Here is a 20,363-nt window from a genome sequence, read left to right on the forward strand (position 1 = left end):
TAATCAGATTTAATTCCTTAGGGAGTTTGTAAATTGATTATTTGCTCCAAGCTGAAGCACACTCCACAAATTTCTACTAATAAGTAATTTTATGTCACTTGTAAAATGCTTTACCTTCAGCTAGGTTGGTTGATTTGTTTAAAAAAGGCCCTACCTCAATTTCAGCTTTTGGGTTTTTGTGTGTATATACAGTAAAGAGACCTTAAATTGCCTGAAGCCACACACATTTTAGCCATTTATACATCTTTTTGTATAAGCTATGCTTTAGATAATAATAATTTGTTCAGTTAAAAAATGTTCAGTTTTTAACATTTCAAAGCAGGAACATAATACGTTATTTTTGTACCTAAAACATTTGAAACAAGTACCAATGGATAAAAAACCCAAAGACTCACACATAGATACAGATCAAGTTTTAACAGCTTAGCTATTTTCTTTTCACTGATAACACTATTTTAAAACAAAACCCCCAAAACAAACAACCCAAATCCATCAAATACTCACACAAAAAGCATTTTAAACAGGATTGACACCTACAGTTTCTTTGCAAACCATATGACCACATAGTACACAATCCCCACCAACACTGACCCCAAAGCATCCTCCGAAGTTTAGGAGGAGAATGTTTCCTGCCTTAATTACGTATGTTTCAGGGACTGTGCTTTGCAAGACATACAAGAACCCCGAGAGCACTCTTTCCAATTTCTAAATCCTTCCCCCTTACTCTGTCACTTAAGGGAGAGCAGGCTACAAAGAATCCCAAAGATGAGCTCAGGAGTAACCAACAGCCTCTTAGATCAGGTAAGAGCTCAGCAAAACTCAGTCCCCTAGTTTTGTTTTTTCCAAAATGGAATACCTAAAGATAAACTATTACAATTTGCCTTCCAGACCCTCCTTTAAACAAATACCCGGAATAAGAGGAAAATGACCCCTACCTTGTGTTTTGCTGAATGCTGAATGAGCTCTGTAATCAAAACTTTGTCCTGCTGCAGCCTCCGCTTCATAAGCTTGGAGCAGTTGATGTTGATGGCATCCAAGATGTGGGACGTATTGTATTCCACAAAGGGGCGGCTATCAATCAGCAGCAACTTTTCTGTACCACTCTCCAGCAAAGCCACCAACTTCTCGGCGACAATGAGTTGAGTCCTGATCATCTCATCGGCCATGACAACAATAAGGCCTCTTTCACCACCTCCCTCTCTAATTTGCTGCGATGATGTAATGGCTGTGTACTCAAAGGCTTAGCCACACCATTGTACCAGAAGTGTATGAGGTCATGCTGGTAGCGACTGGCAAAAGAAAAGTTAAACCCATTTTCAGAAAGAGCTCTTCAACTGAATGTCTCCTCCTGCTTCCAGTTTATTGCCGTTACAAAGGGTTCGTTCCACAAAGCAGCCCCTCACATCTGATTCATCAGGAGATGACTATGGAGTAGCCATTTCACAATTCAAACAAAAGATGCTTTCTGGCTGCCGCTGCATTACATCATTCTTTACCTTTGCTCCCAACCATCAGCTTTACACCGGACTAAGAGCCTGTAAGAAGGGGAAGATAAAAAAAAAACCCCACAAACCAGATGAGGCCATGAAAGTTTCCAGAACAAAGCATTCAGCTCTGAGGCTAACTGCACAGTGCTCTGCACCATATAACAAACACACTCCTGCAAAGTTCCCCTCTCTGCTGTATATGCCAAACACCTAGGGAGGGTATTTGCAACTACAGTCTCTGAATCTATTCCAACAATCTTGCCTGGACAATTATCTTGTATTTCAGGCAACGTACCCTGTCTTAATTGCAGACTTTTGTTGCCACTAGCTCTGCCTCTTCACAAAACTTTTGTTAGAATATAATTAAGAGATACTGCCCTAAATCATGGTATTCCTTTCAATAGCAAAACCAATTAAATGCGTTTCAGCACTTCACCACTTCGTAAGAAGTTGTAAAATCAGTTAAGATACACTTTTAAAGTTTAATGCCTTGGAAAGTATTTCACAAAGCAGCATGGCAAGTCAGGGAACCGAAACTTTACAAAAGAAATGATGAAACTTACACCTACCTCTCTCCTTTAAGAACATGGTTGAAGAGAAACCAGAACACAAAGCTACATCAGGACACAAGCATTTTATTTGAATTAATCACCAGACGTGGAACAGAGGCCTCACGAATACACTACTGAAAGGTAAAGCAGCGAGCTCTGTCTCTGACCCTTCTGGAGCAGGTGGGACAGTTGCATGACATGCATTACACCTTCCACACACATGCTAAATAATATCTAAAGCAAAACATCCTTTTGTACAATCAGATCCTGACAGCATCCAACCCACATCAGCCAAAACGGCGGTGGCAGCAGCGCAGTAAAAACACCTGACGTGTTTCACTGCCTATTTGTATTACTGCCTCGTGGTTGTCCTGAGGCTTTTCAGAGTCTCCCAAAATACACTTCAGTGGAACAAACCCCTGGAAGAACAATGCTCAGGAAGGAGCCACCACAGGGCTCCATCCATAAGGCGTTTAGCTGCATTTTAGTGCACATAGTGCCGCAGCTATAGATGCAACAAAAAACAGGAGTCAACTTACTTTGCTCCCACGGTTCAAAACTTGGTCTCTTAGTGCAATCATGGACATTTACAGAGACGGCTGTCTACCTAAGGCTGCAAACAGCCTGCAAACAACCACTCCGGAGGACACAAGCCACACATTCAGCCATCTCAGTTATCAACTCCAGCAAGAGTGGGAAGCTGAGGGGGGTGACTTCTTCAGCTGAAGTGGTGGAGCTCATAGGTCAGAGCCTGTATGTGAAAGGACAAGCCTGACAGAGTTCCTCACCTTGTTAGTGTTGCAGAGTGTTTAGAAATAAGTAATTGGGGCTCAAATCACTGCAGGGTAAAGCCGGCTCAGCAAGAAACCACATTTCTCCAGTTTGCATGTCTCACACCATCACATTCCCTTTTCCTGTTTGGGGAAGCGATTTTAGGTCAGCAAAACTATGCAACAGCTCTTGCACAAGGCAAAGCCAGCCTTCGAGCAACTCTTATGTCTTAGTTCTCGCCAACGCCACCCCACCTGTGACCCAAGCAGCCTTTCTACCTCTGCTTTAGCCTTTCTACCTCTGCTTTCTGCTGGCTGGGACAAAGTAACATAACACAACTGTGACAAAACTGAAGGGGCCAGATGGAGAAAACAAAAATCTGGTTGACTGACACTATTGAGGCAGTAAAAATTTGTAAACAGAAGCAAGTTATGACACTATGTCTTCCTGGATTCTTAATGCACATACAGGTACATATGGGGATGAAGATTTTTATATGGGGTTTGGGTTTTGTTGTTGTTTTGTTTTTTTTTTTAATTTTACATCCTTGGTTTAACAGGTTCAGCTGGAAAACTCACGTTTTACTTATAGTGTCGACTTTCTGCTTCAGTTTGAATTGTTTATTATTTATCTTAATTGCAAGAGAAATAACAAATTCAAACTAATTTATAGATAGTTTATTAAAAGTCCTCAAGTCAGTTGGGTTTAGTAATGGAAAATCCCATGTCAGCAGATGTTTTACTCATTAGATGTATTATTAAAATCTACATATACAAAATCTTAAATAAATTAAATACTGAAAAAAGTACAAGCTTCACTTTAAGAACCAAAAAAAGAAAACTGAAAGAAACTTACTTCATGGGAATTTCATGTAGCAATACAAGAAAAACATCAGGTTTTACACAAACAGCCACTAGATTGACAAAATGTAATCTTCTATTTGCCCTGACTCTAGTGCTACAGAGCCAGTGCTTTTAAGCCTGTCCAGATGAATGGAAGCATATAGCAGTCAAATGCATATTGCTCCTAAACTACAAAAATTATTGGAAAAATTACTATACCAAGCCTTAATTAAATGTATTTTAGAAAAACCCTGTCTTTGCAAGCTGGTTGGCAGGTGTGCTCCCCCTCAAAGAGTAGTCATTATATGACTCATATATATATAGCCTTAGGAAGGTATCAAAAGGCTATGCCATTATGCAAGGCGGGGGGGGAGTGAAACTTGATAGTTGTGTCCTTTTCTTTTTTTATTCAGAGAGAAAAAAGTATTCTGCATTTTTTTTATTTCTCCTAACATGTCCTGTCACAAATTTTGATTCTCTTTTATTTGTATCAAAGCCTGCCAGATACCAAACCCACTGAACTCAATGAAAACTTTTCCACTGGCTCTAGTGGGAATTGGCTCTAGCTCCTTTGCAAGCTAGACAGTTTGTTCGTGAACTAGACAGTCTGTTTTGATGGGTAAATTGCTGACTTAAAAGTCCAAGCAGTTGAGAAACCACAGAACTCTAAAACAGAGGCCATTAAAACAATATGTAATCTTTAATTTGCCATTTTCAGTTTGGGTATATTTCTTATCTTCTAAATACTTACTGCTCACTGCCTCAAACTCTCGTATGATAGAAGTTTGTTTCAGAAGATTCTCAAAAAGAACTCAAACCACTTGTATATGGTGACTGGGCAAATAGCATGTAAAGAACATAAGGCAAGTGGGCTACCAGTCAAGAATTCTTTCAAATAACAGTTCTACCTTTAACATATATCTACACGTTAAGTTTCTGAAAGCATTCTGCTCATGGCTTGAAAGTAATAAACTTAACAGCAATGTCACCTCAAGTTATTGTGATTGAAGTCCTGTTTTGACAGGAACAGCTCCAATGGGCAGGGGAGGAACAACATTTTTATCAAGTATAGATTTTCGGGTTGTTTTAATTCTTTCTGTTTCTGGTACTATCAGACTTTGGGACCCACCTAAACAAGAGAAACTGGTAGCCTCCTGCTTTAGGTAAACACCAGAACCCTCCTCCCATTCCTAGTGACTGCTCTTGTAATTTAGCTACTACAAGGTGTTGAAATACCTGTTTCTTTTCTAATCATAGTTTGGAAAAAGCTAAACCTCAATTACGTTGCTGATCTTCAAGCTAGGAAGCCATCTTAGTCACAGGATGTTCTACACTGAAATCGGGATTATGGACAAGTGATCCGTAATCAAGCCATGAGAATACTGCATGAAGTCATTCACACACACAGCAGTAATACTGCATGGCTTCTTCCTCCTTGTAGGTGGACTGCAACATGTGGAACTGCTTGTTACCACTTTCAAAGAAGAAAATTAAACTTAACTTGCTGTAAAACTAAAAATATCTGTTCCACACTTTCCCAGTACCTTTACAGTTTCTCCATATTATTTAAAGAACAAAAACAACAAAACCCCTACTACCTTCCACAGAAACAACAGTGGATCTCCAATATGTACATGTAATGCTGCCACAGAACTACATGACCTCTCTGCCTCAGGGATTCCTGTTCCCATCCCAAATGGCTCAGATGGAGTGAAGCAGGCAACCACATAACTGGAAACCTGGCACTTAAGTTGTGTGTTTGATTCCTTAGTCAAAACAACTCACATTTTGTATGCACTCCTAATGCCTACTTCTACCGCTTTGACTCCAGGCAATTCCCTCACATCACAGCAGGACACTTGTTTGAGTTATCTCAGGCTTTGGCTCATGCGATAGCAACTATTTTTAAAGAGGCAGATGTAGTAAGAATGTATTTTAAAAACTCTCAGAACAACGCCCTAATTCTACCTCGGTTAAGGAACTATCTGAGAGCTTCCAGAAGCCTTGCCACAATCTCTGAAAGACTTGTGCCTCACATAAGTAGATAACCTTGAAGCTGAACCTTGGTGTCATAAATGCTCAGCAATTTTGTTCCCGACGTCACTAATGCCTGCTTCGTCAGGTGCCTACAGCAATACTCCCACATACGTCACTGCTGCATGGCAAAATGCCAACAAAATAACTTTACAGCATCTGAACATTAGAAGGTCCTGAAGGGCAGCTTTTGCATACTGAGCTTGAGTCACCTGAAAGATATGATTTTTTTAAAAAACATGTATTTTTCTGCTTTCTAGAAGCAAACACATGCACATATGAGAAAAATACTATCCACCCTGCAGACAGATTCCCTTTCATGTTTCTCAAGATGGACACAAGCATAAAAAAGAAACCCAAAAGCTGAATCAAAACACAAAGGTAGGAGATTCTAAACTGCAGGGCACATGCCGCTGCTGGCACATCCACTGTTTTCAAAGGAGTATTTGGCTTCAGTGTTACTGAGCTGAGAGCTGCCTGTGGTTCCAGAGCCAGTGCCAACACCAGCAGCAGCAGTCCCTATCACCACAGCCACACGTGACACTCGACAAACAAGCCTACACAAATTCCTGCACCAGAGAGGAACTCCTGATCGCAGGGTGAATTCCCACTCCTGCACGATTTTTTTTCCCCCAAAACATCTATGACAGCTAGAGCATTCCCTCACCAGCCTCAGAAAGATGGAAATAAAAGTTCTGGACAGGTGCTTGTAACCTGTGCTACTAGAGACTGAGTGACAATTAAGGAAAGCAAGGCGAGGGCAGGCCAATCCCTGCTCAAGTTGCTGCTCATCAGTAGTGAGAAACACAGGATCTGCAGAGCATAAGGGGAAATAAGACTTCTAAGTGAAAGTGAGGAATGGCTGTACTTGTTTGAACTCAGCAAGCAAGCCAATAAACTCCAGAGTTCAACAACTGTGTAACAAAAGCATAAGGTCTGGGACAAAAATGTAGATGAGGTGACAAGCAGCCTACCTCTTACCTGCCACTGTGCAGAGAGCACGGGAGTTGAGATCACAAATGCTTGTGATTTAAAAGAGCAGCTCTTAACAAGGGCTTGTGCTGCTCAGTGAGGGGAATGAGGGTGTCTTTTGGCTTTTCAGAAGATTCTGTCATCATCTCATAAGCACATCATTTCCTCACACTGGTTGGCGGGGGTTGAAGAACACAGACTTTCCCTCACCCTCCCGAGCACACACCACTTTGGTGCAAGTAGAGAGCAGCAAGGAAGTTACTCAAACAGAAACACATAGTTTTTTGGGGTTTTCTTTTTTTTACTTCTTAAATGTCACTTCCATACCATGTTCTTAGAAGAGAAGCAGTTTTAAGAATTTCACCCTGCTTTCCTTTGCTTATTCTGTATGATCAGAATGGCTGCTCCCTCCTCTCCTACTTTCAGTGCATCTGTACTTTAGATCTGTATATGTAGTCAAAGTGGATATAATCTTCTCTTTGTTGTAGAAACAGCAGCCACATGCATTTTAGATTACATGCTGTATATTCATAAGAAAGGCAAATGTAATTCATTGAAAAAAAAATAGATGGAGAATTTTCTGTTCAGTACCCTATTGCCCTTCATCCTACTTGAATACTCAGTTTTGATTAGTAGTTCTAAAGGAAAGTCACCCCACTTCACTGTGCTCAGCAATCTGAAAACTGAAACATGGAGAGAGAAAGAATCAGAAAGATAATCAACTTCTCATGAGAATAAGCTGCATAATAAACCCCCTCCAGTTCAAATTTTTAAGCTCATTCTACTTCTACACCTACTGCCTAGCAACACTTTTACCACCAGCACTCTAAGACAACTGGACAAAGCTAGATGGATGGACCTTCCAATTAGATAACAAGATACTGCTTTTTATACAAATAGTGGTCTTTGAAATAACTTCTTCTACTACCAAAACCAAACCAAAAAATACACCACCAAAACCATTTTGCTGACCTACTCAACACAGCCCTCAAATATGTGCAACGTTCTTGCAAATATCATCCATGCACCATCACCAACTGTAACCAGTATGATGGATTAGCATCACTTGCATTTACCAAGAAGCCAACCTCTTTGACATTCACTGTAAAACAATAAACTTTTTATGTATTATAGCAGGGAAACCTGACTGATAGAATGTGAGCTCATGGGAAGCATTAGAACACGCTGTTAATGTGTTATATCACTCTATTCAACAGCTCAGTGACTTCACCTGGGGACTCCCTTCTCCACCCATACAAGCAGGGAGCTTCTTTCCGTTTCAAAACACACTTTTTCACTTCAGGTTCACAGCATATAGTTCTGTGACATCCAGAATGAAAGCTTACCTAATCCACTCCAAAAAATACTATAATACATAACATTTTTAGTTTTCTGTTGCCTGGTAAACTAGACAACCAGGAAAAGTGTCAATGGGTTTTTAAAAGATCATTCTCTCTATGACTTCCAAGTCAAAGCAACTGAAAACTCTGGAGTACTTTGATACATATTCATTATTGTTTCATGTCAAAAAACAATTACTCACCTACATTTAACTCCGAATCTAAATGGGCTGAACAGGACAGAGGGAGGGTGGTCCACATACAAAGGCCAGCAGAGGGAAATACCTAAGCATAGGAAAAATTAAAAAAAAAAAAATAAAATAAAATCCTTATTAAAAGACCAAAAAAAAAACCCCCACCAACCTAGAAAACGGATTTCACACTTTCAGTGCAGTCATTTGCTGTAAAACTCCCCCAAACACGTGAAAACCTAGGTGAGAAGAGACTTAATAAACACTAGCATCCATTTACTTGTAAAGGGTCTGAAATAGAAAGTTATGCTATACTGATAGGAAAAAAAAACACCAAAACCCAAACAGCGAGTTTCTCCACTATCTTTAAAAAGAAAAAAGGTTGGAGATGCTTCAAAAAACAACAAACAAACAAGAACCCCGACCAACAATAGCCTTATACACAATTTGACACATCTCCCTGCCAGAAAACTAATCTGTAACTAGCATTCACGGGTGATGCATTTGCATGAATTCAAAAACACTTGTTCAGTATCTGTTAATATAGGAGGCCGCCATTAAGGAAGTCTGATTACAGCTATATATTGCATGGACTAAGACTAATGAAACAGAACATCTCGGATAAATAATCCCACCTCCCCACACACTAAACAGGCCAACACTGGAAACTGGTAATACTGGCATCACCAATCATCACATACAGTCATACCCGTACAACTTCTGTACGAAGCACCTGCTGTTCCTACAAGAATGCATTAAATTATAACCTTTACAGGAGGAAGTAAAAATAAACACATTAGTGTCAATTCCAAACCGTTTCCTGGGCAGCTAAAACCAAGATTCAAATCATGACTATCAAGAGATGACAGCTCCACTTAATCACTGTAATATAACCCACGATAATAAATTACTGCCAAGCACTGCCTCATTACGAAACCCAGGAGTGGCTCCAAACCATGTAGTAAATGACATGACAACCATGAAGAGCCATCGCAGCAGAGGGTTGAACACATTACGACAGCCGGTGAACAGATTCAAAACGCACGTCACGCTGCAAGGAAAGGAGCTACAGGAATCACCTCTCTGCCTTGAGGCAACTGCTCTATAAGCCTCGCAAACACCACCAGCAGACCGTGGGGTAGAGTCTTTCAGACAGACGATTAAAGATTTTGTGCCCAGAACACTGCTCACTGGGACGGACACCTTTACTGGCACCCGCACATTTGTCCCCGGGAGGTCCCAGGCTGCAGATCCCCTCGCTTGCCCATCATTAGCACATGGCGTACCTACGCCAGGGCAGCAGGGCAGAGATGGACGAGAAGTTCTGTTGAAGATTGTGGCAGGGCTGTTTCTCCCCCTGCCTGCTCTGTCTGGCAGATAACCTTCCGAGCCCCTGGCAGAGGCTCTGCAGGTCACCCTTGCTCCTTCCTCTAGCTCAGTGGCAGAAGCCCCGCAGAAGGCAACAGAGGACAAAAAGAAAGCTCATCCTACTCATCGTGTTTGTCACTATCCCCTTTTCTAATCTCATCCCTGGAAATGAAAGCTAACCTAGTGTTTAACACCGATTAGGTTCTGCCTAGGGATAAGACCCTATGATCAGAGACCACCTTGTGACAGTCCAAGCAAACAAAGTATTGGGACAAAAAGCATCTCCCTTTCTGTTCCTTAGTGCTTCACGTGCAGTTTCTGAAGTGTCATGCAGTCTTCGCATTCACTAATGCCTGCCATCCACACCTCTCCAAAGTCCTTACAAATAAACTAGCTACCACGTCAGGAAACTATATACTATTTTTCCCACTTTAGTGAACAGAAGTAAATCAGGTGCTTAACGCAGGTCCCAAAAGCCCTCATTTCACCACTGGATGCAATCAATTCTGCTGAAGAGCAGATGAGAAATAAAGCATATACTTAATTTCAACATCATTTACTGGAAGGAGGTGTCACATTTTTAGAACAGGATCCACTCACGACTGGAGAGTGAGCTGCTGCAAGTTCAGCCATAAGCATTCAGCGCATTTGGAAATTCCCTGGCAATGCTGTTAAAGGAACAGACGTTTCCTGTAATTTTCGGAAACATTTTATATCCCCCCTCCTCCTTTTTAGCCTTGGTGGTAACAAGGGGGAGGGAGAGAAACGATACCGTATTACCATTAAGTGAAATATGAAAGAGCCACCCAAGTTTAAAGTGGAAACTTCAGCTATTTGTGCTTAGGAGAAATTTTTTTTAAAAGAAAGTCTTTCATCATTAAGAGGCCAGGATTTTTCTGCTGACTTTTAGAAAAGAAATATACATCCTTTCAATTAGGGTGAATTACAAAAGGATATAAACTTGCCTTTTTACTTACTTCTGGCAAATAAGAAGTCCTCCAGGCCTTACTTAAATACTTTCTTCTATTCTCCAGAATTACAAATGGAAGCCTTTTTTTCTCTTTTCTTGCTCAGGGCCTTCCCTAAACTGCAGCTAAACGAATCCAACCAGTCAGGTCACACAGTGCCTTCCTCCCACAGCTACCAGCTCTGGTGCATCAAGCAAGCTAGAAGCCCGGGAGAGACTAAGCAGTCAAGCATGACAGCATCCTTCTAAGGATGTACCTACCTCTCCTTTCCTAAAAGTTTAATCCTGTCCTTCCCTAAAAATCTAATGATGTATGAAGTATCTGGCATAAAATTTATAAAATTTACTATGAAGTAATTTTACAACTTACCTATGTAATCCAAGTGTAAAGAGATCCAACCCAAAGCCACAGCATGTAACATAAGAAACACAAACCAAATCAAAACCAGAGGACAGTTGCCTATCCTTACAAAACACATCATGAGTGCTCTTGGGTTCCTGTACACCAAATGGTGAAGTTTCATCATTTAATTGTGACAACTGGCAAAATCCATGCCTGCTAGTCTCCACCAGCAACTGCATTTTAGCTTTCCATTCAAAGTACAAAGAGGGAAAACCTCAAAACGCTGAGATACTTTAGAAATCCTCAAGCTGTTGAAACTCCAGCATATCCTTACTCTTAGTAGAATAAGACTGCTTTACAGCAGCCTCTTACATGACACCAAGGTTTCCACCTACTACACGATCGGCACATCCCGAATCACCTGACAGTGTTCTGCAGCTCTGTAGACCAGCAGAAAGAGTGGCTTTTGTATTTTACATGGTCATCTTTTTTGCTGAGAAACAGATTAAAAGGAGGAGTGCTCTGAAGAGTAAGCACTAAATAAACATCCAGCACAGCTGTTGTAATAGTCTGTACTACTTCTTTAAAAGGCTTCCCACGAAAGAAGATAAAATGCGACCTCAGACTCTTCAGACAATGCTTAGCCTTTAAGTTTAAGGCCTTTTGCCTAGTGAGAGACTTTAAGGGGGAGACGTTCAAATAATATGGGCCTGCAAGTAAGGAGCCAAAAATTTAAGGAAAAAAAAAAAAGCGCAACTCTGATCTGCTGTGTGGTCACTGTATGATGAAAACAGAAGGTGGATCTGAAGCCTTCATACAAGAACCAGGATGGATTAAAGGCAGAGGATAATGATGGTAATTTTATTAGGGAAATAAATCAGAATAGCTTCTGGGCAAGGCAGGGGTGAATTTCTTGCAACAGACTTTTTAATGAGTCTTCTCTCAAATTAAATTGAATGACTAAAGATCACTGTGAGTCAATTCCCTTAAGAACAGAGAGATGTAAACTGCTTCCATGGTATGGTATGCTGTGGGTTAAAATGTTCTGGTCTTTCACCCATTTGAGGAAATGACACCAGTTATCCCGGAAGGCAACATGCACATTCAACCCCTTCAGATCAGGGCATGAGAAAGTTTGGAAGGAATTTTTCTTTTTTTTTCTTTTTTTTTTTTTTATTACACTGTCAACATTAATACTTTTTTTCTTCCTGCTTGTGTCTGAAAATATAGTGCTGTAGTGCACGGCATTCATGTCCTGTCAGTGGTACAGAGAAACATCTAGAAGTTTTAAAAAAATATTTAAGAAGTGTTAATTAGACCTATTATCAAACTCATTTAGAAAATTGTCTGCACACTCAAAATTAATATTATGAGCACTGTATGCTACATAGTGATAAAAGCACATAGAAGCACCTTCAGAAAGGATGCTGGGCCAAATAAAACATTGACATTACATATATGCAAGCTCAGTCCTACTCAGAAAAGCAGTTAAGTTTAATTGTGTTTCCCCTTAAATGACATCTATACGGCAAGGAAACAGAATAGATGGTGGAAAACAGTGAGTTCACAAATGTGATACAGCTCCACTATCTCGAGGTAGGGTAAGAGAAGGAAACAGAGGTATATGATTTACGGCAAAGGCTCCCAATTAATGTGAAATAATTAAAGTAGTTAGCTCTTCCCAGAAATTAAACAGTTGCAAAAATCCTGTTAAGAGGTCTCCTGTTCTGGGCTGTGCAGGGTAGGAAGGGGTTCAGCTATAACATGGAGTGACTGCAGAACTGCAGATGAAGCCCAGAAAATAAACTGACAAACTCCTAGATCCAGAGGATTGGGACCCACATCTCTTACTGTGATGTAGGACTCCTGATAGCTCACACACTGGGAACAGAACATGTTTTCCTGCCTCATTTGTACCCACAAAGGTAATCCTGATGACCTACTTATTAAAACCGCTTTCAAATTTTGGTTTAATTGTCAAGATGGTACCATCAGGGCCCCAGTTCAGGAACAAAAGCAGAAGTCACTGAGTATCTCACTGAGCTACGCTCCAGGTAACATGCCCTGGTACACCTTTCCCAAAGGATCCCAACTGTTTCTTTCAATATGAATCATGTTATACAAGACCTGCAGTGGTGCCAAAGCCACACTTCTGGCATGGTAACTACGTGGCTGGAGAGAAAAGCTGTATGTATCTTTACAATGGAAGGAGAGAGCAGAGGGTGACTTACATTCCCCAGCTGTGCCTCTTACATCACTATTACCATTTAAGTAAAGGAAGAAGAGTGACATAACCACAAAATGTATTAATTACCCTTAAGAACCACTGACAAAATGTCACCGCCATTACATCTAGTTTGCAAGATGAGATTTTTTTAAAGTTTCAAGAGCAAAAACACACAATAGTGAACTGAGGGAGTAAGTTCTGTTATTATCTGGTATGTGCCTTAGTCAAAGATCAGGGTCAACAAGAAATGTTCTGTAGCAATCTAGCTGGGCTTCTAACAGAATTTTTAATAGCAAAGAGAAACAAAACATATTCCTTTAAATTACATTTGTATTATCCTGTTTGAAGTATGCTTACATGCAGGCACAGCTGTGTACAAATCTATACACAAGATTTTTTATTTCTCCAGAATTTGTAGAGGTGCTCTGTTTTACACAGTCCTTTTAAAAGCAACCAGAAAGGCACTGATTGCTGTCAAAGTAATCCCAAGCTAGGAAAGCTCAATATACTTCTGCAATAACTGAAGTAATATATCAACCAAATGGATCAACTTCAGTGCATGCAGAGCCAACTAAAATACTTGGGAAGAAGCGTATCATCTGCAAACTGCAAGTTCCTTGTATTTCTTAGGTATCCAGAAATGAAAGAAACACCAGTTATTTGTCAATGATCATGAACACATAGATAAATAATACTGATTACTTTTATAATAACTTACAAACTATACATAAATTTCTGTTGATACCACTGGCAAGTGTTCTGATCATTTTCAGACAGACTTGCAGTCTGCATGTGAGCAACCCTTAGAAAGGAGTCAGGGTTTGGTACGCGATCCTGAGGTTTTTACCTCCAGGAAACCGATCCTGAAGGATAAAGGTATACGATGGGTGGTCCTTAATCACTTCCTTTATGTGAAGATTGAGGTCAGAGTGGAAAAAAAAGCCAAGGAAGGAAGTCTGTAGCACCCCTCAAACACACACACACACACACCCCTTCCTGAACAAGTCCTCCAATGGTTTAGAGGGTTAACCCGCACTTTAAATGAAGTAGTCAGGGGTTGGGATAGAAATAAACAGCTTGCACAAGCAACACACTGTGCTATTAAGTTTTCAGAAGTGACTTAAAAAATAGGTCAGTCTAATTTGTGGCTGATACTTTGTTCCTTCACCACTATGAACTCACAATGATGTCAGTCTCATGTTCAAACATGCCACATTTAGCAGCATACAGGCTTCCTGAGAGACTCTCTCAGCCTTCCTTTGTGCAAAAGCCTTCTGCCAGATTCTTAGCTCATACTTCACTGACTCAGGCATGCCACTCCGATTTCAAGGGAGTTACACTGGCTTCCCGTCAAATACTGCACAGTCTGAGGGTTTCCCCCCGCCCCTTTTTTTTTTCTAACTTTACTGACTACAAGTTTAGAGAATATGTGGTCATATTCAGGTTGCTGTTTTAGGCCTCACCTTCATTAGACACATCCAGAAGAGTACTGCCCATTAAAAGGTGTGGGAAACAGGTGTTCTTCACTAACTCAATCCACCCTTCCATACTTAAAGGGGGCTTGTAAGAAAGATGGGGACAGACTTTTTACCTGGGCCTGCAGTGACATGACAAGGGACAATGATTTTAAACTGAAAGAAGGTAGGTTTAGTCTGGACATAAGGAAGAATTAATTTTTTTTTATTTTTTTTTTTTCCGACAAGGGTGGTGAGACACTGGAACAGGTTACCCAGAGAAGCTGTGGGTGCCCCATTATTGAAAGCATTTCAGGTCACGTTGGCTGGGGCTTTGAGCAACCTAGTCTAGGGAAAGATGCAGAAAGGGCATCGTACTAGATGATCTTTAAAGGTCCCTTCCAACCCAAACCATTCTGTGATACTTCCCCATCCTTACCCAATTGAAAGAAATTCTAGATGCCCCTGTATTCTACTCAAATTCAGCTAACCCTTGAGGATGCAAAGCATCCCACAGAATTGGAACTTTATTCAGAAATGCCTCCTATGCAGCCACCCCAAGAAAACTAAAGCACACTCACATACAGAAGCTAATCTGTCTGCATAACTTTTGATTTTCAAGGAAGGTATCTTTTCATTATTATTTCTGACACAAAGCTTGCTGCAGGGTTTTTAAGCATGTTAGCAAAGACAATAGCTTGTGAAGCACAAGGATATTGTAAGCTTGTCTAGATACAAAACTTCATATGAGCCTTGGACCCAGCAGCAGCCTTTTGCAAGCATCACTAGACCCAAGTGAAGCAGCTCTTTGAACCACCACTGCTGCTTGTTTTGCCTGAATGGGAAACTTACAACTGAAAACAATAAAGGAGAGATTTTAAAAGCAGTTATTAGCCCCTTCCACTTCTTGGCTGTCAGTGGGAGGCCGACTGAGGTGCCACCCTACCTCACCCCCACCGCTCTTCCTCTCATCCTCTCAGATGGGCCAGATCAGCCTTTTGTGAGGCTGCTCTCTGCACCTGAGGGCACCAACTAATCTCCAATGGGAGTAAAGGAAAGCCATCTAAGAATACAACGGTAGGTAAAAAAAAAACAGGTCACTCTTGGAAAATTGCCACCTGCAAGCTCGTTCTTAATGATCCTAATTCTCACCATTTAACTCATGTTTATGCTTGTCACTAAGTATCTATACTTAACATTGTGTGCATCTTAACCAGCTAATCTATGTTTCCCACTGCAGCAGCCACCACAGACACTCTAGCTCACAAACACTCATCTGGAATAGAAGGAAAAGAGGAAAAAAGGGTGACCATTTATATGCTGCTAAAGCATTTCTCTTGGGGATACACTACGAAAGATATAATACTAGCCCAGACTCTATCATTCTCTTATTCACAACGCCGTGTTTTCCAACTGGTACTAATATTTTTACTTGGGGGTTTTTGTTTGCTTGTTTGTTTTAAACTACCATGTCAGTATGTTCAAACCTGTATCATACATCCATAGAACAAGACTATTGTCTGAATCCTTAACGTGGTTAGAAAAGCATCCTGCTCTGTCTCAGGAAAAGACACATTATCTCATGGTCATTTCCAGCACCACATGAAATTCTAGCTACACTCTATGAAAGAAAACATACAGATGTCGTTCACAAGAACTGCATATCCAACTAATCCCACTATTACTGCTGTATCTGCAAATGCCCAAGGATACAGGAAAGGCAAGTCTTGCAGGGAGAGGTGACATCTTTTATCAGACCAGTTAATGTGGAGCGATAAGAAGAGGGAGGGCATGAACTCCAGAATGCACAAGCCCTTCCTCACATACACAGACATGAAACAGAACCAAACTGTGACACAGAAACAAAGCTAAGGCTTCCAAAACATCTCCACATCCAGCCTGTCCCTCTTCCCAAACAGGAAAATAAGAAGTCCAAAGCACATCCCGAAGTATGTCATAAATTACCCAATGAATCATATTCCTCATGGAAACTGTCTGGCTGAAGACACACCACTGAAAATGTGTGATAAAAGACAGAAAGAAACCTAAAAGATACCCATTCCCCAAATTCTTGGAGTTAATACCAAAACAAGAAAATCCTGGAGTCATCACGGAGTTACTAGATTCGTGGTACATTTTTCCCATAAACAAACTTCTCTGGATTATCAAATTGTTTATTATGATTAACTCAAACTTGACCTAGATTTAGCTTTATATTAGCTGCTTTTGTTTAAAGTTTTAAGTGGGGTTTGTGTTCTTGAAACCTTGCCTGTCTTCCCCAAACTAATGAGTTTAAACTCGGGGAGGGCGAGGGCAGGGAACATCACGCAAAAAAAACCCTCCTTTAAAAACCTTTCTTACACCCTGTCTGAAGTTTGTACTTGGGGTTTTTTTGGGTTTTTTTTTTTTTGGGGGGGGGGGAGGGGAACCAACCAAAAAAACCCAACCCCAAACCAAAACCCACTACATAACAAAACAAAACACAACCACATACAAAAATTATAGTTTCCTTAAAAGTACTTTTCAGATTACTGAAAAACTTGGACAATTTCCAGCTACAACTAAAACCGTACTGCATTACTCAAAATTATAGAACTAGAAGTTTCATTCTACAATGCTATGAGGAGATGATAATTTAGCCCTTTTAAAGTAAAACAAATTTTCTTTTCCTTCAGTTCCAAATTGATTTAAAGGTATCAGTGACAAAGACAGCAGGTGAGATTAGACATATTTGCCTTCACAAAGTCATGACAGTGATAGATGTAGCTGATGTGTTTGTTACCTGGGGCTCTCTCCTTTGGTTTTTAATTTTATTTGGATTGCAAAGAAAAGTTATGTAGCTAGTTTGCCACCTACAGTGGTGTATGCAGCTAGGCTCTCCACGGGATCTCTGAGCGGCATGAAAGGACTGACCCTGGTGGAGTACTAGATATCATGGCAATGGAGTACTAGAAGTCATGGCAAAAACACACCTGAGAGAAGCCGATTTCTGCCAATGAATGCGAAAAGTGTTTCAGATGTGCAGACCTAGGCAAGAAATCTTTTCCAGAAAAGACTTCATCCCTGACTGCAACTGCCCTCCCTGATAGGATTATAGCACAGGTCAAAATGTGCAGGAAAAGAGTTGAACGCAACCACAGAAGCGGAGGTCACCAGGAAAGCGGGGAAGGAGAAGCACTCCTCCCACCCCCTTCAGGCTTCCTCCTCTGCAGCCACACCAAAAGGCTCAAGCTAGAACAGTAAATGCCTAGGGCGCACGTCCAAAATCAAACGATTCATAACCTGGGAGCTGCGTAAAATCAAGCACAAATCCAAATAATTTTTTAGAACATCTAAATTTTAATTTATCTTATGCTTTGGAGCAGGCAAAATAAATAAAACACTATGGCTTAGATCTAGAAGAAAATTTATCTAGTCTACTTGTAGCTACAACGCCTATCCAGGACTAAAGCATTCTTCCTAATCTTGTTCTCACCATCAGCTCAAAGTACAGCTTTGCAAGGTTCTGCTTGCTGGCACTCTGTTGAAAGCATAACCACATAAGATCTTGAGAACCAGCTTTAAGTTTGGCAGGCAGACCACCTGGCATCAAAGGTATGCCTATTGGTATGCCTACGGCCATATGTCTGAACTTCAGTCAAAAAACAAGATGCTGCAGGGATTTTTATTTTTTTTTAATGCGTTTGGCAGCTAAATTCTCCTGATATTCCATGCATGCTTCGATGCAGGGACAGACACTGTGCAGGAGATGCGTAACTCTAAGACTCACGAGCTAACTCTGAATCAAACCAAATCAAATCAGTGCTTAAACTAGACTTGATATAAAGAAGGGTTATTTCTGCAGAATCTCCCCATGACATGGCTACAGAGCTTTCCATACCCAGGCTAAATACTTTCCCCACGGCACTCCATAGTATAGGGCAGATGGACTACGCTGAGGATCTCAAGCTGCACTGTCACCCTCACTGCCGTATCCAGAATAATTTGTTCTGCAATTGCAGGCAGAACCATGTGCCATTACAGTACCAAACATCAGAGCAAGAAGGCAATCTTTTAAGCTTGTGTTATGACTTCAGCTCAGACATACAGATAGCATAAGGAATGGAAAATAATCTCACCACCAGCACAGAGAAGTTGTTGCAGACAGCAGGCACAGTCTGTATACAGAACTGAGTTAGAAGTATGCTGGAATAACTGAAGAAGAGGAAAAATACATTAGTGCCCCAAAAAGATGAACCCAGCCACACACTATTGATCCATAAAATCTACAGCTGTCCCCAGGAGCTGATATACCTTTGGCTTTAAACAAAGCAGGCGCCTGGATGGGAAAGGGGGACTTGTCCATGAAGAACTCCTGCTCCACTGGTACTAACAGATGGTGCCTGCTGCCTGGGTCTAAAGATCCAAAGCCCCTGGCACAGTTCAAAGGGCACTGTTGCCCCTTGTGCTAGGTTGCCATAGTTTTTTGGTGTATTTAAGGTAAAATTTAAGTTAATGACTCCTTTCAGCACAAGTCTGTAGAGTCAAATATGAGAAAGCACCAGCATGATGATTGCTCACACAGTCTCAGCACAGCGTCCTTGTTCTTACATGGCACAACAGGGATATTCCTTACATAAGCACCTTCCTCAGGGTGGTACTCACTCAACTGAGGAGTAATTATTTACCCACGATCCCATCTGCTTTGCATTCCCATTAAAGAAAATGTTATGCAAAAAGGGAAGAGCTTGGCTATGAGTCCTTGGCCCAAGTATCCTCTTACCAGTGCTGTGCTGCTTGCCAGGTCATTGCTGTTTGCAATTCAGAAGCTTGCAGCAGACAGACCATGCCAAATCCAAAGAACTCTGTCATTAAAAGAAAAACTTTAAGCCTAACAGTAGGAAGTACTCTCCCTGCTTTGTTAATCTTGTCAAACTATACTGTACAGACAATTACAATTAATAAAAGTATTCTTAGGAAGCTTAATGACAACTTTGGAGCGATGGTTTCTCTGCTTCAGGTACATTGGAATGAGGAAAACAGCAGGGAAGAAAATTTTTCTTGCTGTACTTGGCCCTCATAAATGCAAAGAGGACTCCCAAGGAAAACTGCCCCACTCCAGACAGCAATTTAAGTGGTACAGATCTACCCAGGAACATCACTTGCCTTCCTTGCCTACCCATGGAAATACCTTTACTACCAGCACCTGAGCTTGTAACCACAGAAAAGCATGGTCCTTTTCTGCATTAGCTACTTAAAGGCATTAGAGGTGTTTCTTCTGAAAGGAGCGAACAGACAAAGCTCACCAGCTCCAAGAAGCACATCTGAAAAACACACTTGCACTATCACCACTCCACAAAGATAGAGATGTGCAATAAAATGGCCCACTCCTTCACTGCATTTTGCACCTACTGCTGTATGTAACTGCCATGACTTAAAACAGTGGCTTCCAGACAAGCCACTGAATAGCCCAGGTAAGTATCTTTTAGCACTTGTTGATTTTGACAAAACCATAGTCATAACCAACATTCTTTTGGTGAACAACTGACATCAAGTAAATGATTTACTGACTTAGAATTCATGTTTCTTTTTAGGAATAAATGATCACAGAAGACCAGACTAACTAAGAATCTAAATATCAGTACCTTCTTTTAGTATTTTTAAAGGCACAATCAAATCCTCCTGGGGCCTTTCACAGACTGTCTATCCATCTAGCAAGGCTAAAGGCAATTCCCATGATACCCCACCCACCCTTGCTCTTTTCAGACATTAAAATGTATTCAGGTTTACTCACAAGAAAGCTTTTGTAAGGAGCAAGTTCCATGTCTGAATCCAGC

At 40.9% G+C, this 20,363-nt stretch overlaps 1 protein-coding gene across 20 annotated transcripts in view; it reads right to left on the reverse strand.

Annotated features, from left to right (window-relative positions):
• Positions 1-20,363, reverse strand: part of DUSP16 (dual specificity phosphatase 16) — a 75,939-nt gene that overhangs the window by 31,407 nt on the left and 24,169 nt on the right. For 6 of the 20 annotated variants that reach the window (XM_056341866.1, XM_056341862.1, XM_056341861.1 and 3 more), the window contains exons 2-3: positions 8,201-8,282; positions 936-1,535 (exon numbers count right to left, since the gene is read on the reverse strand). In XM_056341866.1, coding sequence (XP_056197841.1) covers positions 936-1,166 — 231 coding nt within the window. In that variant the 5' untranslated portion in view covers positions 1,167-1,535; positions 8,201-8,282. The remainder of the gene's footprint in view (positions 1-935; positions 1,536-8,200; positions 8,283-20,363) is intronic. The other 14 variants (XM_056341880.1, XM_056341877.1, XM_056341869.1 and 11 more) reach the window with 5 other exon arrangements.

This window comes from Falco biarmicus, chromosome 5, assembly GCF_023638135.1.
Source record: "Falco biarmicus isolate bFalBia1 chromosome 5, bFalBia1.pri, whole genome shotgun sequence".
NCBI lineage: Eukaryota > Metazoa > Chordata > Aves > Falconiformes > Falconidae > Falco > Falco biarmicus.